Genomic DNA, 22,420 nt, shown 5'->3' on the forward strand with positions numbered 1-22,420 from the left:
ACCGAGGAGCTATCAGAATCATGGTGGCATGTTCGGACTTCAGCTTGACAAGAGTCCTGAGAATCAGAGGAAACAGAGGAAACGCATAAAGAAACTGGTTCCTCCAGTCCAGAAGAAAAGCATCCGCTTCAAGACGATGAGGCGAGAAAATGCGGGAGCAAAACAGAGGCAGCTTGAAGTTACTGGGCGACGCGAAAAGGTCTATCCGAGGAGTACCCCACCGAGCAAACACTTGACGAAGCGTGGGGGAAATGAGTGTCCATTCGTGAGGCTGCAGAAGACGACTCAATTTGTCCGCCAGACAGTTGTGTTGTCTCTGTATGTAGACAGCTCTGAGAAAGATGTTGCGAGAAATTGCCCACATCACAGTTTCAGAGCTTCCTGACAAAGGGAGGAGATCCCGTCCCTCCCTGCTTGTTGACATAATACATGGCCACCTGATTGTCGGTCCGAATCAGAACCACCTGGTCGTGAAGAAGGTGCTGAAAAGCCTTGCGAGCATGGAAAATCGCTCCGAGTTCCAACAGATTGATGTGACACTGACGGTCTGCGGAGGTCCAAAGCCCTTGAGTACGGAGCCCATCTACGTGGGCTCCCCAGGCATAAGCAGATGAATCGGTCGTGAGGACTTTTTGATGAGGAAGATTGTGAAACCGTAAACCTCTTGAAAGATTGGAAGAGAGCATCCACCAGCGGAGAGAGTTCCTCAATGAAGGAGTAACGACAATCTGGCGAGAAGGTGGATCCAGTGCTTGTTGCCATTGAGACGCCAGTGTCCACTGAGGGATGCGAAGGTGAAGTCTGGCAAAGGGGGTCACATGAACCGTCGAGGCTAGATGACCGAGGAGGACTATCATCTGCCGGGCAGAGATGGACGGAAGAAAAGACACCTGCCGACAGAGCCGAAGGAGGGTTGTTTGACGAGCTATCAGGAGGTACGCTCTCATGTTGACAGAGTCCAGAGTCGCACCAATGAACTGCAGAGACTGGGCCGGGACCAACTGAGATTTGGGAAAGTTGATATGGAACCCTAGACTCTGAAGAAATGTAATAGTCTGATGGGTCGCTGCAATAACCTCTGGAAGAGAAGCTGCCTTGATAAGCCAGTCGTCCAGGTAGGGAAATACCTGAAGACTTTGAGATCAAAGAGCCGCAGCCACCACGACCAGACATTTTGTAAACACTCTGGGAGAGGCTGCTAGACCGAAGGGAAGAACCCGGTATTGAAGATGAAGATCCCCCACCTTGAATCTTAGATATTTGCGAAAGTTCGGATGAACAGGGATACGAGTATAAGCCTCTTTGAGATCCAGTGAGCGCATCCAATCCCCTTGATCCATGAGGGAGTATAAGATTGGTAATGAGAGCATGCAAAACTTTTCCTTGACTAGAAATTTGTTGAGGGCTCAAAGATCCAGAATGGGTGCAAATCCCTCGTCTTCTTTGGGACCAGGAAATAGCTGGAATAAAATCCCAGATTGCGTTGGGAGAGAGGAACCACCTCCACCGCCCAAAGGCGAAGTAGAGCCTGAGCCTCTTGAAGAAGAAGGGGAAGTTGCGAGGATCTGGAATGACATTCTCTTGGAGGGCGATCTGGTGGCACCTGAAGCAGGCGCAGAGAGTATCCCTCACGGATGATTGTCAGAACCCAGAGGTCCGATGTAATACTTTCCCAACAGGAAGAAAAAAGGGAAAGACGATCTCCAATGGGCAGGGTGGAATTTGGATGCAAGGATGTTGGAATGCTCAAGACTGGACCGTCAAAAAGACGGAGCCGGTTTGGCAGGAGCAGGCGCCTGAGGCTTCTGAGGACGTTGCTGTTGAGGACGCCTAGGAGGAGGGCGAGAGAAAGCCAGAGTGGTCTTCATAGGATAGCGACGAGCTGGTTGTTTGTAAGCTCGAGCCGTAGAAGGTTTGGGCTTTGACCGAAGCAGAGAAGCAAAAGAGCGCTCGTGGTTCAGAAAGCCTCTTTGTGGCCGCCTCAATGGAATCGTCGAAAAGCTCGTTCCCTTGACAGGACAAGTTGGCCAGACGATCCTGCAAATTAGGGTCCATATCGACTATTCTGAGCCAGGCTAGACGACGCATGGCAAACGCAAAAGCCGACACCCTGGAAGAAAGCTCGAATGCATCATAAGAAGCCTGCAACATGAAAAGCCGCAACTGGGAAAGAGTTTGAATGATTTGCTTGAACTCCGCCAGACGGGCTTTGAACAAGTCCGGACAGAAGGATGGCAACAGCTTCAAGAAATGATTGAAGTAGGATGTAAAAACATAGTTGTAGTTTAAGATCCTGTTAGCCATCATGGAATTTTGGTATAACCTATGGCCAAACTTGTCCATGGTTTGACCCTCACAGCCGGGAGGCACAGTTGCAGAGATCTTAGATGGGTGAGCCTTCTTCAGGGAGGATTCAACCACCAATGACTGGTGGGATAGCTGAGACTTTTCGAAGCCCTTACAGGGAACAGTGCGATAGCGTGACTCCAACTTAGAAGGGGTGGCTGTAACAGAGTAAGGAGTCTCCATATTCCTCATGAAAGTCTGCTTGAGGACCGGTGTCATGGGTAAGTGCAGAGTCTCCTTGGGAGGATGTAATAACTCCATATCCGCCAAGTATTCTGGGGTGTATTTGGAATCCGAGTGCAAATCCAAATGAAGAGCCTGGCCCATATCAAACACAAACTTGGCGAATGAAGAGGATTTTGAAGTCGAAGCCTCCTCCGGGGAGGCAGAGCGGGACCGAGGAGCCACTGAATATGATGGTGAAGCCTCACAGGAGTACTGCGACACAGGCTCCGACTCCAAGTGAACTGTGACAGAAGAAGCCCCACTGCCCGTCTGCGGTGGAGTAAAAGAGTGCTTCCGCTTCAAACTCCTCGACGGAGACGTCCTCGGAGTTCAAGGCGTAGAATGCATCGACGCCGGAGGAGACGAGTCTCGTAACACAGGCCTCGAAGGCGGAGACCTCGACCTCGAGTGCTTCGAGGATGGAGGAGAGGAAGCACGCCGAGTACGAGAGCGGTGTGGTGGTTTCGAAGAAACCTCCGAATGCTTCGGTAGTCTCGAGGCTAAGTGTTTTGATGGCCTCGAGCGATGCTTAGGAAGAGGCAACAGAGACCTCGAAGAAGGATCCGGCGATGAATCCGAGGAAGAGACCCGTTTACGAGACCTGCCTCGAGGAGGCTCTACAAGGGTCTCAGACTGCTGCTCAGGCTGGCCCACCCAAGGCAAAGTCGAGGACGGGATCAACTGAGCCACAATAGAGGAAATTTGAGTAGTGAGGATGGACTTTAACATATTCTCACACATGGGCACCAAGATCAAGGGGTTCGGTCTCATAGGTGCTTCCGTGCGCTCCAAGGAGGGCGACCTCGAATGTGAGTATTCCCGCGACTTGGAGGCACGTTTAACTGGAGGCCTCGAAGACGGAGCCACACTCGGGGGCCCCGGATTGCAGAGATGGAGACCCTGGAGGCTTCTTGGGAATGGCACCTGAAAAAGAAGCAGGAGACTTACCCCCCGGTGTAGGCTTCAAGGATGAGACCGACGAGGCCTTCAAGGCCGAAGACCCTGAGGACATTGAGGCCGAGGCCGGAACAGGTGTCGAGGGCGAGGTCTTGACTCCCGAGGACACCCCCGACGTCGAGGTCATGGAAGCTGAAGGTGTCGAGACTGCCGAGGCCGAGATCTTGTCCGGTTCAATACCTGCGAAGAGCTGAAGAAACCGGTCACAGCGGCGGCGAACGGTCAGACAACGTACACAATCCTCGGGTTGATGACTGTCACACAAACAGACCATACACCGACTATGAGGGTCAGTGATAGAGATCGTCCTGCCGCACTGGTAGCAACGTTTAAACCCGGTCAAAGGCCGAGACATAGAAAATACAAAGTCCGTCCCGGAGAAAAAGGAGAGAGGGCCTAGGCCCTAAGCCCTCGCACCCGGATGAAGAAAAAAGAAAACCAAATATATATATTTGTTCCACTTTGGCAGATAAAACGTGAGATTTATGTTTATTTACCCAGCCATCTTGAAATTGCACCATCAAGGCCAGTGGCATTCTTTTGACTCGTCAGTGGACGCAGCTACTTATCTCAATACCAATATGCTGCAGCCCCAAAGTCCCAATTATTGGATGTTTGCTTTTAGTTTAGCTTGATTGATGTCAAGCTACTTGTTCTCTGAGACCACTCATTGGTTTCACTGTGTTTTTGATAAATGGCACTTTGGCCTTTTGTTTGGACTTTTGCTTTACTTGGATTTATATATTTCGTTGTCTCGCTTCTTAACATGCACATGTTGGGTTAGTTCTTTCTGTTAGTGGACATGACTGGTAATTGTAATATTGGTTGACTCGGGGCTCGGGGAGGCATCCTTTTTGTGCCCTTACATACCTGCAGAATCACCCGTGGTGTTTCTGTTGATGTGTCTAGCACAGAGGGAGGGGTTGATGACAGATGGGGGGATGGGGTGGTCGGGTAGGGGGTGGACATGGGAGGGACGAGTTGTGGGGGGGCATTCTTTTTTTATTTCTTTTTTCTTACTTTCTCTATCCCTGTGCAGAGTGTTCTTTTTCTTGATGTTTTCAGCATTGTACCAGTGGCTGGGTGGGTTCCTCAGACTATTGGGAATATTTGTTGTTTAATTCAAGGTGCTGGAGGGACCATACAACGTGCTGTTTCTATTTTGCTCATAAAGGTAAATTTTTATGTTCATATGTTCCGGGTAGGGCTGGGTACCTGGGATAGTTTGGACACCTTGGGTCGGGCAAGCTATTTTTTTGATTCTTGGGTTTCCCATGTCCTTAACTAATTCAATACAGATAATGTCCTGGAATGTTTCAGGCATTTCCTCCCCTGTTAAGAGAACGAAAATTCTTAATCAATTTAAACATCATAAAGCAGATATTGTGTGTTTACAAGAAACACGTTTGACGGATGTTGAACACGCTAAGTTGCAAAAGTCTTGGGATGGGGCCGTTTATGCGGCTTCGTCACCCCAGAAAAAAGCTGGGGTGGCGATCTTGATCCACAGATCTTTGCCATGTCAGGTCCGTCTGGTGGAGAAAGACCCTCAGGGACGATTTCTATTGCTCTTTATAACTGTGGATACCTATTCTTTCTATTTGCTAAATTTATATGCGCCCAATGTATATGATCACTCCTTTTTTGAACGTATTGCTAATTTGCTGTTGGAACGCGTGACTGACTCGTTATTTCTTGCAGGGGATTATAATCAAGTTCTTGATCAGAGTTATGAAAGATCTAATCCGGGAGTTCCTATGGTGGAGTCTAGCAGGCAGGGTATTCCCTATTTGTGTATGACTTTAGATTTGGTTGATCCTTGGCGTCTGCTTCACACCTCGGAACGTGATTATACCCATAGATCCTGGGCACATGGCACGCTTTCTAGAATTGATTATATACTTATAACTAGATCATCTTTTCTTAATATTGATGCAGCTACTATAGGCCCCTCGGCTATTTCAGATCATTCATTGATCTGGGTGGAGGTTAATGTTGGCTTCAGTGTTCGGGGCCCCTCTCGGTGGCGCTTTCCGAGTTATTTGTTTTCTGATGATCATTTTAAACAATTTTTGTTGGAAAAGTGGAAACATTTCTTGGAATTTAATAGTCAATGTTTATCTGAGTCTGAATTATTTTGGAACACGGCTAAAGTAGTTTTTAGAGGGGAATGTATTGCTTACGTCATAGCGAGAAATCGTCGGTTATCCCGGGGAATTTTACGTCTGGAACGTGATTTGGCAAATGCGAAACGACACTATTCGGTTAATCCCAATCCTGCGGTGAAAGAGAATTTATTATTTATAGAGACTTTAATTCTTATATACATGAACATATGCTGAAGATGTTATTTTATCAGCGGTTTAAATACCACCGTTATGGTAATCGTTCAGGGAAATTATTAGCCAACTTGACTAAACGCGCGAGAGACCCGCAATTTATTTTTGGTCTACGGGACACTGTGGGGACATTACGACATAAAACGGATAAGATTGCTAATATATTTTTAGATTATTTTGGGGACTTATGAAAGAAGAGATCGAGAAGGGAGGCCCCTCTTGAGGGATTATTTGGAGGATTCCGGTCTTCCTCAGTTAACTGGGTCGGATGTGGAACTTCTTAATGCCCCCCTGGCCTTTAGGAAGTTACAGAGGGCGATACAGCTTCAGAGGAATTATTCTGCCCCCGGACCAGATGGCTTCACTGCCGAATTTTACAAATTGTTATCCTCGCAGATTGGTCATCCTTTACGGGATTACTATACTCAGGTTGTCGCAGGGGGCAGCTTTCCAGCGGGTGCCATTGAGGCCCTTATAACACTTATTCTAAAGCCGGGTAAGGACTCTACTTCTCCTGAGGCATATCGCCCTATCTCCCTCCTTAATGTTGATATTAAAATTCTAGCAAAAATTTTGGCGGATAGACTTGCTCTCCTGCTCCCCAGGATCATAGGTCCGGAACAGGTGGGTTTTGTGAAAGGACGGCAGGCAGTGCATAATGTCCGCCGGGTGATTCTGACTATGGCTCATGCTCAATCGCAGAATATACCCATGTTGTTGGTCAGTTTGGATGCTGTCCAAGCTTTTGATCAGGTGGACTGGGGTTATTTGTTTGAGGTAATGGATTATTTCGGTATTGCAGGTTGGTACGCTAGAGCAGTTCAAACCTTGTATACAGGACCGATGACTCGATTGTTAGTTAATGATATCACAACGGAAGCCTTTTCTATTGGTAGGGGCATCAGGCAGGGTTGTCCCTTGTCCCCGCTCCTTTTTCTGTTATAGTTGGAGCCGGTTTTACGAACTATATCTAAAGGGGTGTTCCATTTTTGTCTCAGACGATCAAAGTTTTGGCTTTCGCGGATGACTTAATTTTTACATTGACTCAGCCACGGCGCTCTATTAGTCATGTACAACATTCTTTAGAGGAGTTTTATTTTTATTCCGGCTTTACACTTAACTATCAAAAATCTACAGTTTTGGCTTTTCCCTCAACTATACAAGATACCTGGGTGGGTGACTTCCCCTTTGCTTGGGCCCGGACCTCCATTAAATATCTTGGAGTGTGGTTACCTCGTGATCTTTCCACTTTATATGATTGCAATGTGACACCATTATTGGGGGATACTTTGAATATGCTTCAAACTTGGCAGGTTTTTCCCTTATCAGTGGCGGGTCGAGTGGCTCTGTACAATATGGTGTTATTTCCAAAATGGCTCTATCAATTTCAAGTACTCCCCCTTTTATTGTCCCATGCTACTCAGATTCAACTTATTACAGGGATACAGCGGTTTGTTTGGGTGGCAAAAGACCACGTCTGACTTTTTCTAGGATGTGCCTCCCCAGAGAACAGGGGGGGGGCTATGGTCTTTTGAATATTCAATGGTATGTAATGGTTTGTCAAATGAGACATATTAATGATTGGTTCAGGGGTACATCTTATTTTTCTGCCACTCCCTTGGAACTCTCATTGTTGGTTCCTTACCATATCAGTTATTTGTTACATGTGACGGCCCCGCCCTCCGTCTAGTGGTGGCAAAATATCCCATATTTGCTCCTGCGAGACGGACTTGGCGTTGGCTATGCAAATGTTTGCACATGTCCCCAAAGATTTCTCCCTTCCTTCCTATTAGGGGGAATGGAGATTTCTTACTGGGTCTTCATTCTGTGTCCTTTCAGAGATGGGCCTCTTCAGGGTTATGTTATATTTTTCAATTGTATACAGATGAGGGGCGATTTGCCTCTTTTGCTTCATTATAACATACATTTGGACTTCCTGAAGTTGACCTTTTTGCATATTTTCAAGTACGTCATTATGTACGGTCACTGCCTGCTAATCATTTGACGAACACTTGTCATGAGACTCTTTCTGAAATGCTCAGTTTTTCTGCACAGCAGCCGATTCCACTTCGTTTCCATCATGTGGGCATTCGTGACAGTCAACCTGGCCACAACTTTGATATTTTAGCAGAAACCTGGGCTGAGGACTTACAATGTACTCTTACTTCTTGTCAGATACAGCAAGTTGTCAAAACTTTGAGAAACATATCTACAAATATTCAGCACTGGGAACTGCAATTGAAGTTTATCCTTCGCCTTTACATCTCACCCATACGAGCTTACAGGATGGGCATTTCTCAGAGTCATCACTGCCCTAAATGTTCTCAAGTGAATGCCTCCTTGGGCCATATGTTTTGGTCTTGCCCTTGTGTTCTTCAGTTTTGGCATCGTTTGGGATCTTATATTTCCGCTCTTTGGGGTCGGCGGTGGTCTCCGACCCCTAGAGCGCTTTTTGGACACTATGATGTTGTCTCTCCAAAACCTAAAGGCTTTTCAGCCTTTTTGGCTCGAGCTATATTATTTGGTAAAAAGGCTATACTAATACAGTGGCTGGCTAGCAATGCCCCGACTTACAGTCAATGGAAATCATTGATGATCATCCAGGCCTCCTTGGAACGTAGACATTTGATTGATCTCGACTCGGGACCGGGGCGCAGATTTACTGTGATTTGGGAGCGATTTTGGATGATCCTTACCTCGGTGGCCCGGAACAAACTCTTGAACTCATAATTGATTTATTCTGCACTTTTTTCTCTCCAGGGATTTTCTGTTTGGGTTTTTGTTGGGGGGGGGGGTTAGGGGGGGGGGGCGATTTGGATTTTGTGCAAATATGTCTGTATTCTGCATTGTTTTTTCTATGGTTGTTGCTGTTTTCTGAACGTTGAAATTGAATAAACACATTTAAACATAAAAAACCTCCATGTCCGCAACTCTGTCTCCCAAACTCTATCATCAGCTAACTGGCTATCCCTAGCCAAACGATGTGTCCAGTGGCATAGCAAGAGAGGTGCTGCAGACCACTCCAGATGCTGAGTCAGTGGGGGCACCTCTCTGCCCCAGCACACTCATGCCATCCTTCCCCCCACCCAGTACCTCTGTATTATCTTTGCTAGCATAAGCAACTTCTGCCTGTTGCTCGCACCAGCCTGGTTCTCCTCTGAATCACTTCCGGGACATGAGGCCAGGAAGTGACCTCAGAGGGAAATTCAACACTGGCGTGAGGAGCACGCTGGGAAGATTTAAAGGTACAGGCCAGGGGAGGGGCATGAAGAGGAGGGCGCAGGAACAGTGCCACCGCACCAGGTGCCTCCTACCCTTACTATGGCACCAGTTGTGTCTTCAAGGGCCTGATGCTAGCATTCAAATCCTTGCATGATATGGCACCAGACTACATGACAACCAAGTTTCCTCCATTTGTTCCAAACAAGTCAATTCAGTCCCAGGATGAAATATGTCTCTAAACAACCCCTGTTCGTGACATTCAACTGCAAACCGCCAAACGATGTTCCCACTCCAACTTCACACCGAGCCACTGGAATCAACTACCTCCACAGATCAGATCCTTTGAAGGACTCCAGAACTTTAGGAAAACAATAAAAACGTACCTCTTCACCTAACTCCCCTGCCTATGGCCAGAGGATTACAAAGAAATGTATACAGTATTAGTACTAGATCCACAGTATATGTTGCGTTAGGATAAAACCTTGTATTGAGAAATCTTGCAGTGTAACTATGGCAAATTGAAACCTGTAAACTGTATATTGGTATTAGATCCCTAGCATGTGTCAAGTTTTAGGATAAAATCTTGTATTGAAAAAAACTTGTACTGTAACTATGGCAAATTGTAATCCATTAACTGTATATTGTGTATGTTAACCTGTAACCTGTTCTGAGTTCACTGGGGAGAACAGGATAGAAAATGAATAAAATAAATAAATAACCCTCTCTTTTATGAACGCATAGCTCATATTTTAGCGCTGGCAGCAGCGGTAACTGCTCCGACGCTCATAGCAGTTACCACTGCTGCTGGCAGTAAAACCCAAGCTATGCGTTCATAAAAGCAATGTTATTTGTGGGGTTTATATCTCTCCAAATCCTCCTACGCAAAGTTCAGGGTGAGTTACAAACAGATAGTCAAGGTTGCATGATCATTGATATATCAGCATATAAAATAATTCCAGTCATCTTGAGTCAGGATATGAGGGGGTGCTGTAAAGTTCTCAGCCCAACCAAGAGAGAATGACGTGAATATGGTTCAAACAATGTCAGAACATAGAATTTCGATGCAAATTGGCATGTAACAAAATAAGATAACACTCTTTCAGCTACAGTGGCAAAATAATGCTTAGAAATTAGGAAGTTGGTTCATTGGGCTGAGAACTGCTCAGTACCCCCTCATACAGTCAATGGTATAACAGTAGTGATACAGTCAGTGTATGAGTCATGCAATTCATCTTATTCTCAGCATGCAAAGTGATAGTAGTAGTAGTGGTAAATCCTATATATGTGTTTTATATTGATTATTTTTTTTTAGATGTTGGTGTTGCATGGTGGATTGATCTGTGATCTTTTCTCATCTTGTCCTTTGTGTATGGTTCAGGTGTTGGGTCAGGTTAGACTAGCCATGATTTTTGGAAAAGCCATGTTTTAGGGATTGGTGGAATTGAGCAATGTGGGGGCAGAATGGGTCTGAGTCGATAATGTGTTCCACATTTTTGAAACTTGGTATCCAAAGGAGTTGTTATGTTGGTGCTTATACTTATTTCTTTCAGAGATGGGAAGGATAGTGTCAGGCAGTTTGTGTTGTGTTGATCAGTCAGTCTTCTGAGTAATTCTGTGTATCTGGGAAGCTTTTGGGAGATTCACCATGTAGTAGGGTCTTGAATTCGATTTGTTTGTCTACAGGGAGTCAATGTATTGTAATTCAATCAGTCATGGTGTGACATGGTCAAACCTCGACCTGTAGAATTTGAGTCTTGCTACTGTGTTTTGTATTTGTTGTAGTCTTTTCTTTTGTTTCTTTGATAATCCTTGTGAAAAGTACTTTACTGTAGTCTAGCACTGACAGTATTTTTGATTGGACAAGTATCCTGTAGTGTTGGCAGAAGAAATATGTCCTAACCCTTTTCAGCCTTTGAAACCAGTTTTTAAAATAAAACACAGTGGTACCTCGGAATCCAGACGCCCCAAAACTTGAACAACTTGGAATACAAACTTTTTTTTAAATTAAATTTTGCCCCGGAATTCAAACTCTGCTTTGGAATCTGAACGTACAGGAACTGCAAGCAGTGCTCAGCCCAAAGCTTCCCCTCTGACGCAGCTTCCTGTTTCCGCCTGGGAGGAAAGCTTTGGGCTGAGCACCGCTTGCAGTTGCCGATCTTGCTACCTATGCCAGCGGGGGGCCCGATCTTGCTGCCTCTGTTAAATTTATTGGAAAATCTGAGTTTGTGGGACCAAGGAATGGATTAATCCAGTTTCTATTATTTTTAATGGGAAAAATTGTCTTGGAACTTGAATAGGGCTCTGGAACAGATTAAGTTCGGATTCCAAGATACCACTGTATTAATATTTGAAAAGTCTGAACTTTACAGCTTTCCAAAACCCACATAGCAAATAATGAGAGTGTGGTGCAGTGGTTAAAGTTTCAGCACCCTGAGGTTGTGGGTTCAAACCCAAGCTACTCCTTGTGACCCTGGGCAAGTTACTTAATCCCCCCATTGCCCCAGGTACATTAAATAGATTGTGAGCCCACCGGGACAGACAGGAAAAAATGCTTGAGTACCTGAATAAACTCATGTGAACCGTTCTGAGCTCCCCTGGGAGAACGGTATAGAAAACTGAATAAATAAATAAATCAGCCTAAACAACAGCTAAAGCACTTCCTAAATCAATCTGATCTTTGTTATCCTAAGAAACGTTTCTTTTATAGTTTATTTGAAAGCACAAAGCAATCTCTAGAAATGATCTGCACTACTGAACAGGTGGGTGAATGAAAAATAATTTTGGGGAGGGGCTCAGACTCTGACAGTAAACATGCAGGAACCAGTACCTAACTTTTGAAAAGTCTTGACGACAGCAGCCCTTGCATCATATCTCAGCGTTAACACTAATATAAAAAGAATAATTCAAGAAGAAACTAATAAGCAAATATCCAGAGTATTCACTCAATACCTCAAACTTCATTGTAGTTTCTGAAAGTTTTGTTCTTTTCTGTTGTATGGTTGGAAACTTATTTGGAAGAAAGATTAAACTAAATTAATAGATACAGAAAGGGTAGGCAATTAAAGGAACAGAGCAACAAGGAGAGAGCTGAAATAACTACTGAAAGTAAAAAATGAGAGGCAAGAAATTAAATAGACAGTAAAACAGAGAAGGTAAAAGAATGGAGGGTAGCTGAAGAAAGATAGAGAGTTAAGGGGAAGCAAGCTGGCAGAGAGAAAGTGGATTGACAGGAAAGTAGATAGTGGGCAAATGAGGAGAAAGGAAAAATGTGAAACTAGACAGATTGAAATAGAAGCTGGCAGCATAAGGAAATGCAATAGATGGATAGATGAGGCAAGAAAAAAATTCTGATTAAAATAGAGGAATTGATAGCTGAATGCTAAATGATTTGAGGAGAATTCCTCGCCTCCCGTGTCCGCAGGGACGGCACTCACCTCTCCAGGGCGCCTGCAGATTCTAGCTCACAGACAGACATGTCAGTACACGCAGAGTCTTCCGGACCAGAGTTTCCAGGTCTGCCCTGGCTCCTGAGGGGCATGACACCTGCACCATAACTCTCCCTGCGGGTCGTCATTGCAGTAACAACCCTACAATGCACAACAAACTGCAACCCCCTACTTCCTCCCCCTCCGCTAAAGTTCGCTCGCAAACCGCGGGAAAACGTCACTTCCGTCCAGTGACGCTCCGGCAGAGTGGGGCGGAGCCAATCAGCTGTCATTTCTGTCACGGCAAAAGGCGCTCGCGGGAATTCTAGCCAATCAGCTGTCACGGCAAAAAAGGCGCTCGTGGAAATCCTAAGCGTAGCGCTGCAGCAAGTACCCTTGCACCTGTTTCTTGGAAAGTAGAGACTGCTTTTGTGTACCGTGATACAGGAGGGAGATAATACATCTTCCTTGGCTGATATGTGGCATTGGAGCAGCAAACTGTTCTTTAACGCATAGGCTCAAGCTTTTCAATGACTGATGGTGCCCAACAAGATTCAGATTATACAGTACCGCCCTTGACAAATACTGTACTATTACTAATCATTTTTTTAGTGCTACTAGACATAGGCAGTGCTGTACACATTCTGTGCAGGTACTTCCTCTGTCCCTGGTGAGCTCACACACAAGTTTTATAGCTGGGGCTAAGGAGGGTAAATGACTTGGCCAAGGTCAGAAAGAGCTGCAGTGGAAACTGAACTCAGTTCACCAGGATCTCAGTCCACTGCAATGCTATTACTGTACTACTAGTATTAGTAGTAGTATTTACTACTATCAGTTATCTACTACTATCAATTACTACTCTTAGTATTATCATAGATTACACTGGCTGACAATGGAAGCCAGAGTAAATTTCAAGTTCAATTGTATATATTTTAAAACTTTGAATGGACTTTTACCTGGTTATCTTTTTAACCGATTCAAATTTGTAAACCTAAAACATTTACATAAAGTACAATTTTTTAACTTTCCATCAGTAAAGGGATGTGTTTATAGACGATTCTTTGGTAAAATGTTAGCATACCAGGCAGCTATGTTGAAGAAACAAGTCAGCACTCGCATATCATTTTCCACTTCCTATTTGGCTTTCAGAAAAATGTTGAAAACATACTTGTTTGGCAAATATTTTGATTAATTTGCTATGGTTATACCATGTTGGTTAGTATTTCTTGGTTTGTGAACCGCACCGAACTTTGAAGTAGTTGAGGTATACAGTTTAAGAATCAATGTTATGTTACTTCTACTACTATCAATTATCTCCAGAGTGTTATCAGGTAGATGCAGCGCTAAAGACCGTTCCTACTGAAATGAGCTCACAACAGTGCTGTCCACATCTGTCTTGTATAAAATTAAATTTAGAAAACATCTGTCTGTATTAGTTTCTTGTAGATTATTTAAAATCTGTCTTTTTAGAAATAATTTTCTAATACATAGTGGCATACCAAGGGGGGGAGGCGGACCACCCCCAGGTGCAGACCATGACGGTGTGCTCCGGGGGTCGTCATGGGCAGGGAACTTTGCTGCTCTGCTGGTATCGGACCTTCCTCTCTGCTGTGTTGTGCCATCACAGACGCAGGAAGTAAGCTTGACCGGCAGAGAGGAAGGCCTGATGCCAGCAGAGTAGTGAGTTAAGGCTGCTGACAAAGAGAAAATTCACATACCTCCTGGCCTGCCTTCTAAAGCAGCAGCAGCAGCAGTGGCCGGCAATTGGAGGCAGTGCTTTGAACATAACATAAGAACTGCCATCTCTGGATCAGACCTACGGTTCATCGAGTCCAGCAATCTGCACACACGGAAGCCCAGTCAGGTGTACACCTGGTGTAATTTTAGTCACCCATATTCCTCTATGCCTCTCGTAAGGTGATGTGCATCTAGTTTGCTTTTAAATCCTAGAACGGTGGATTCCACAATAACCTCCTCCGGGAGGGCATTCCAGGTGTCCACGACTCGTTGCATGAAGCAGAACCTCCTGGTATTTGTCCTAGACTTGTCCCCCCTTAGCTTCAGTCCATGTCCTCTTGTCCATGTCACATTGGACATTGTAAATAATTTTTTTTCCTGCTCTATTTTGTCGATTCCTTTCAGTATTTTGAAAGTCTCAATCATATCCCCTCGAAGTCTCCTTTTCTCAAGGGAGAACAATCCCAGTCTCTTAAGACATTCCTCGTATTCCAAGTTCTCCATACCTTTTATCAGCTTCGTTGCTCGTCTCTGCACCCTCTCCACAGTTTTATATCCTTCTTCAGGGTGGGAGACCAATGTTTGACACAGTATTCCAAGTGTGGTCTGACCATTGCCCTATAAAGCGGCATTATAACTTTCTCTGATCTACTCGTGATTCCTTTCTTTATCATGCCTAACATTCTATTTGCTTTCTTTGCCGCCGCCGCCGCACATTGTGCCGACGGTTTCAGGGTCCTATCTATCAGTAAACTCATGTCCTTTTCTTGTTCGCTCTTACCCAGAGTTGCACCTGACATTCTATACTCGTGTTCCTTGTTCTTACTGCCTAAATGCATTACTTTGCACTTTTCCCCATTAAACTTCATCTGCCATTTCTCCGCCCATTTCTCTAACTGACACAAGTCACTCTGGAGTACCTCGCTATTCTTCTGCAATCTGATTGCCCGGCATAGCTTTGTGTCGTCTGCAAACTTGATGATCCCACTGGATGTTCCTTCTTCTAGGTCATTCATGAAAATATTAAATAAGATGGGCCCAAGTGGCGAGCCCTGGGGCACACCGCTAGTCACTTTCTCCCAGTCTGAGAACTTCCCATTTATGCCCACTCTCTGCTTTCTGTTCTCCAACCATTTGCCTATCCATCTTAGTATATCTCCCTCTATTCCATGGCTTTGTAGTTTCCTGAGAAGTCTTTCATATGGAACCTTGTCGAACGCTTTCTGGAAGTCCAAGTATATTATGTCCACCAGTTCTCCATTATCATTTTGTTTGTTCACAGTCTCAAAAAATTGAAGTAAATTTGTCAAACATGTTTTACCTTTCTTGAAGCCGTGTTGACTGGCTCCCATCAGGTCATGTGTATCCAAATGCCGGACTATGCTATCTTTAATCAGTGCTTCAACCATCTTTCCAGGGACAGACGTAAGACTCATAGGTCTGTAGTTGCCCGGTTCTCCTCTTGATCCTTTTTTGAAAATTGGCGTGACATTCGCTATCTTCCAATTGTCCAGTATCTGACCAGTTCTAAGTGACAGATTGGCAAGTTTTTGCAATAGCTCTCTGATTTCAACCTTCCGTTCTTTTAAGACTTTCGGGTGAATTCTATCAGGTCCAGGGGATTTGTCACTTTTAAGTTTGTCGATCTGGTAGTCTATCTGGTCCAAGTCCACTTCAACTGTGGTGAGGCTGTCCTCTTATCACTCCTTCAAACACTTTCACTACTTCTGGTATTGTTGCGGTGTCCTCCTTCATAAAGACAGATGCAAAGAAGTAATTTAGTTTGTCTGCAATTTGTTTGTCTTCCTTGATGTACCCTTTCCTTCCCTGGTCATCTAGCAGTCCCACCGCCTCTTTTGTGGGGGGTTTTCCTTTTATGTATCTAAAGAAAGGCTTGAAGTTTTTTGCTTCTTGTGCTATAGTCCTTCTTGGCATCCATCGTCGCCTTGTGACATTTCTTCTGATCATCCTTGTGTTTGTTCTGAGCTTAGGTTGTTTTCGTGCATTTCCATTCTTTAAAGGAGTCCTTCTTTTCTTTTATGGCTTCCTTCACCTCTCTAGTAAGCCATGCCGGTTCTCCTTTACCTTTATTTTTCCATCCTTTGCTAATCTGTGGAATGTAGAGATTTTGGCCCTAATTCTACATAGTGCGTTCCGATTTTAGGCAGCTGTAGGCGTCCTACAGCTGTCTAATCAGCCAATCGGGATGCACGTTTAAAAAAAAAAAATGCTTCCCAGGCAGGCTTTCTATATTGAAGGCGAGGCCCGCAAGACACCTAAGCTCGCCTAAGGGCCTTAGGCGGGCCTTAAGCGAACCTAGGGTGCCCAATCCCTCCTGCTATAGGTATACCGACCGCCCCCCCCCCCCCCCCGACACTACCGTTCGCTGGCAGGAGGGTGCCCAATCCCTCCTGCCGGAAGACGCACCCTCTCCACACACACCCCCCCCCCCCGCGCTAACAGCCCTCAAACCTCCCCCCAACCAAACTAACCTCTCCTTGTTGGCCAGACGGGACTTGCCCATCTAGCCGGCAGGCCCATCTCGTCGAAATGAGGCGGGTCCGCCCTTTCCCGGCCCATCCTTCCGAAGCCTAAGGCCTGATTGGCCCAGGCTCTAGAAGCCTGGACCAATCAGGCCTTAGGCATAGCGGGTCCGCCCATCCCCACTAAGTCTAAGGCCTGATTGGCCCAGGCACCTTAGAGCCTGGGCCAATCAGACCTTTGATTAAGTGGGGATGGGCGGACCCGATATGCCTAAGGCCTGATTGGTCCAGGCTTCTAGAGGCTTCTGGGGGGGGGGGGGCGGTCGGTATACTTATAGCAGCAGAGAGATCCCTTGCCGCAAAAAAGTATAGCGGCCGCGTCTACTTACAATGTAGACCAGCATTTTGTTGGCCTACATTGTAAGTGTCTCTTCCTCTACTAGGGAGATGCATAGAGCCGCCTAAGGCCCTTAGGCGAGCTTAGGTGTCTTGCGGGCCTCGCCTTCAATATAGAAAGCCTGCCTGGGGAGCATTTTTTTTTTAAAAACGTGCATCCCGATTGGCTGATTAGACAGCTGTAGGACGCCTACAGCTGCCTAAAATCGGGACGCACTATGTAGAATCAGGGCCTTTGTGCTTCCGTGATAGTATTTTTTTTAGTAGGGACCATGCCTGATCTACCATTTTGATTTTATCCATCCTTTTCTTGAGCTGTTTTTTACCATGGCTCTCATGAATTTCTAGACCGCATAACCATAAGTTCAATGTGGTTAACAAAAGATTATAAAATGAAATGGTTATAAAAAGAAAGCACAATGAAATCTATTCAATCAGGTATTTTGAAAAGAGAAAAGTTTTCAACTGATTTCTGAAATGTTCATAAGAACAAGATGTAAGCAACAATGATCAAAATTATGTCATAGAAGGCTGCTTGGTATGAAAGCGTATGGTCAAGAAATTTCTTACTTTTACAGCCCTGAACAAATGGAAAAATTAAAAGGGCATGTGATCTTCTACTGTTCTTATTAGATGCTACAAGAAATTTATCGGCTACATAAAGCAGAGCTGTACCAAAGGCAACTTTGTAGCACAGACAACCCAATTTAGAGACAACACGAGCCTCTACTGGAAGCCAATGTAGCGCACGATAGAACGGGGGTCACATGATCATATTTCTTCAGGCCGTAGATCAAGCTAACAACTGAATTCTGAATCAATTTCAGTCTAGTCATATTTTTCTTAGTGCTTGTTAAATAAATGATATTGCAATAGTCAAGAAGACAGCAATAGCGACTGAACCAAAAGTTTGAACGCAGAAACTTCAAAATACGATCTAATAGTACGCAATTTCCATAGAGTATAATACCCCTTTTGAACCACGGCATCTATCTGATTTTTCATAGTTAAATGCTGATCAAGGACAACTCCCAGTATTTTAATCATTAGGCATATCGTATATAGCGTTGAATATATCCTGATTGACGGTTCATGGGAAATCTTACGAGATGAAGCAAAAAAATAATTTAATGTTATCAATATTCAATTTCAGTTTAAATTCCAGCATCCATTAATCCATCAATTTCAGTATGGACTCAATCGTGTGAACACTATGGGATAAAACTGTACTGCAAGGAATAATGATCATAATATCAGCAACATAGCTGAACAATTTTGTACCCAGGCTGCTCAGTAAAAAACCCAGTGAAGATATACATTAAACAATGTGGGCAAAAGTAGAGAGCCCTGAAGAACACCAAGGGATTTTTCAAACAGCAGAGGACATGTTAAATTTAAACTGGTATAATCTAGATTTAAGGAACCCTTTAAACTATGAGTGAACATTATCTTGAATTACTAAAGCATCCAAACAGTCCAGTAGTTAGGTGTGGTCCACCAAGTCAAAAGGCGTTGCTTAAATCAAATTGAAGAACCAACGCACTATCCTTGCTCAACAAGCTATTTAAATGATCCAACAGTGTAGCTAACACTGTTTCCGTGCTGAAATTGGGATCTGAAACTCGACTGAGAATCGTGTAGTAGAGAATGTTGCTCTAGATATTTTATTAGCTGAATTTGAACCAAGCCCGCCATTATTTTTGGAAAAAAAAAAAAAAAGAAGGAATGGATGCAACTGGTCTGTAATTTGATGGTAAAGAAAATGGTTCTTTAATATTTTTAATTATTGGAGTAATGATTGTGTTACCTTCCTCTTGTAGGAACATTCCTTTACCTGGCATATCTCTCTCACCTCCTTCCCTTCCAATGGTCTGGCATCTCTCTCCTTCCCTCTACCTTTCAGTGGTCTATTTCTCTCTCCATTTTTTCATCACCCTTCTCTTGAATCTGACATCTCTCTCTTCATTGAGTCATCTCTCCTCCCCCCCACCCGTGTAATATTTCTCCCTCCCTTCCTCCTTTCTGGCCCCCCTCCCAAGTCAACATTTCTCCCTTTTTTTCCACAAGTCCAACATTTCTTTCTCTCTGCCTCCTGCATGCTTCCTTTCCTCCACTCATTCCTACCCCCAATATCCCTCCCTCCATAAATCCAACTTTTCACTCTGCCCTCTCCCTCTTCCCGTGACATTTCTCTTTCCCTCCTTTCTGCCCTCCAGATCCAACATCTCTCCCTCTCTCTCTCCACAAGTCCAACACTTTCTGCTTCCTGCACACTTTCTCACCCCCTTCCTTAAAGTGTGATATTTCTTCCTCCTTCCTGCCCCCCTAGTCCATCTATCCATCTCCTTATATGATCTCTGCTGCAGTTCTTTTCTATCCCAACCCACAATTTACCTTTATTTGCAGCCCAAAGGATGTCATCATCTGCAGTCAATCATATATGCTACCCTGCCACCAGGCACTAGTGTCTCTTCTCTACTGTGGGCCTGCCTCTAATGAAACAGAAGTTATGAGAGGGTGGGCCACAGTAGTGAGAAGATGCCAATACAGTGCAGCATGTGCGATTGTCTGCTGTCAACGACATCTTTTCAGCTGCAAATGAAGGTAGAACCACCCCTACTCCAGACGATGATCCTGTCAACTTTTTTTTTTTTGAGGGGAGGAGGACTATGCCTCCCACCCCTGTTTTAACATCTATGCTGCAAACTAATGTAAATGAAATAAATAAAACATTTTATTCTTTGTGGGACCTGGGCACAGCCCACAGCCTGGTGCTTAGGGACTCATGATTTATAGAAATAAAACAAGACATAAAGTAAATAAAGTGATACATTTTTTATTGGATGAACAATGTATTTTTTTTAAATTAGCTTTCAAAGGTAACCCTCCTTCTTCAGATCAGAATACTAGTGGCTAGCTGAATTTCAGTTTCACTTACTGCGCCAAAACTAGTGCTGCCCGATTCATCGATTAGTTTTGTAGAAAAATTGGACTCACTGATTCAGTGAGTCGACTTTCCTCTGGGCCTCAAAGCATTAACAGCGGTACAGTGGCCGGCCCAGCGGGAAAAGGCAGAGCTCCAAACAGGTGGCTTCTGGCACTGATGATGCGGCAGAGGGAATCCCTAACAGGATAGGCCAGAAGCCGCCTGTTTGGAGCATTGCCTTTTCCCAGCAGCCACTGTCACCGTGCTGCACGAGTACAGGCGGGAGGAAAGCTGCTGCACAGGTGGATGAGGATGGTTGAAAAATTGCACAGGGGTATAGGAGGGAGAGAGGAAAGCTACTGCACATGGGGAAAAGAAAGCAAAGGAGAGAGAAAGAATTGTTGGACATTGGATGGAGGAGAGGGAGAAATGCAACAGATGTAGAAAGGGGTGAGAGCTAGAAATCCTGCATATGGTGATGGCAAGACATGCATGGAGAAGAGAGAGGGAGAAATGTTGGACATAGGGTAGAGCGCAGGGAGAGATGGTGCATAGGGAGAGAGAAGGAAATGTTACACATAATAAGGGAGGGGGAGGAAGGGAAAGATGCTGCATGGAAGGGAATAGAGAGGTTTGACCCAGGACACAAGGCAGATGGTAGACAGTGGGAAAGAAATAGAAATGTTGGATATGACACTGGAAGGGAAGGTACAGAGATGGAAGATGGATGGTGAGCATGAAAACATCAAATGGGCAAGAGACTCTGGTGAGCAAGTTAACAGAAGACCAGGGCCTGGAACCAACATGATCTAAATAATAAAATGACCAGACAAGAAAAGGTAGAAAAAAATAATGTTACGTATTTTCTATTTTGTGGTTAGAATATGTCAGATTTGAAATGTGTATCCTCCCAGAGCTGGTGTTAGACAGCGAACATAAGCTAGGACCTAAGAGAGAGAGGAAAAGTATTTTTTTTTTTACACCACAGCACTGATGTATGATTGGTGAGGACAGAGAGGGATGGGGTGGGTGAAGAAGCTACAAAATAAACCTGCCAGTACTTTAGAAAAAAAAACACCCAATTGGGTGAGAAAAGTGAATCAAATCAAATCAAAAAATAAATTCAATGGGCCAAATCAAATCAAAATTTTTTTCCCTGAATTGGGCAGCACTAGCCAAAACCAGCTCTAAATCCTTTTCCTGCCTGGTTTCTGTTTTGACCAAAATGTTATTTTCATTTTCAACCATGGTTTTGGTTGAAAATGACCATATGATTTGGTCAGATACCAAGGGGGAAGGCCCACTCTGCAGATTTAGGGCCCACCCACTGCTCTGCCCAGCCCCACCCATAGCTCCACCCTGGTACACCCAATTTGTGAGCAGGGGTAAAAGTGGCATCCCTGTCCAATGACAGTAGGGGATGATGTTTTATGAAGATGTGTCCTGCTGCTGCTTGACAGGAAGGCCACTCAGCAGGTGATCCTGGCTGCCCAGCAGGAGTGCAGGAAATGACCTGCTGAAAATGGGAGACTTGGCAGGTTTGTTTTGGTTGAAGCTGAAAGTCTGTGCTTTGTCCCCTTTGTCTCTCTCCACCTCCCTCCATGCAAAAATTGCTCCTTCCCACCTGTAAGCACATCTTAAAATCCTTCGAAGTCTAGGAGAATAGTTGGGGCAAGAGTGATCCCATGGCCTGCTCATGCTCCTCCCATGTGTACACCTCCTCTGGTATAACTGAGTATGCTCAGGAGAACCAGCATTAACAACCAAAGCCCGCCTGCTGAATTAAGTGCTGTTCAATCAGCACAGGTAGGAGACATCTTCAGTTGGCAGGGCTTGGTATCTCTGCCAGCAAAGGTAATGTCTTATTGCTGGTGACCAGGGGTGGGGAATAGGGGGGCACTCAGTCCACTTTTGTTAACCCCCCAAAATGGGCTTCTGGCCCCTACATGCCAATTGACTGGCTTGTGAACAAAAAAAATTTGACTTTGCCCTTACCCCACAGCTACTATAGATGCCAAGATACCCAGTTCCAGGCTGAAGCTTTTGGTTAGTACTGGATTTCTGAGCACCTGCAGCCAGCATTGCCTGATCTTGGTGCATTATGGAACTTGGAGCACTGATTTCAATGCACAGAATCATGCACTACAAATCCCACACTGCTGTGGGGTATAAGTTCACAAACAGGATTGTCCCTAAATATCTAGTCTGAAACTGGTCACTTGGCATCTCTGATATTACAATTGATAGATTACATTCCTCCAGTGCAGGGGTTCTCAACCTAGTCCTCAGAACACATCTAACCAGAGAATGGTCAAGTTTCTGGTATCCTGTGGATTACAGGACTGGAGGCAACATGGATTCACT

The 22,420-nt window shown here is 44.8% G+C and overlaps 1 protein-coding gene across 2 annotated transcripts in view; it reads right to left on the reverse strand.

Moving 5' to 3' along the window:
- Positions 1-12,738, reverse strand: part of RB1 (RB transcriptional corepressor 1) — a 382,409-nt gene extending 369,671 nt beyond the window's left edge. For both annotated transcript variants that reach the window (XM_033948118.1, XM_033948117.1), the window contains exon 1: positions 12,524-12,738. In XM_033948118.1, the coding sequence (XP_033804009.1) occupies positions 12,524-12,663 (140 nt within the window). In that variant the 5' untranslated portion in view covers positions 12,664-12,738. The remainder of the gene's footprint in view (positions 1-12,523) is intronic.
- Positions 12,739-22,420: the final 9,682 nt, after the last annotated feature.

Source organism: Geotrypetes seraphini, chromosome 6 (assembly GCF_902459505.1).
Source record: "Geotrypetes seraphini chromosome 6, aGeoSer1.1, whole genome shotgun sequence".
Taxonomy (NCBI): domain Eukaryota; kingdom Metazoa; phylum Chordata; class Amphibia; order Gymnophiona; family Dermophiidae; genus Geotrypetes; species Geotrypetes seraphini.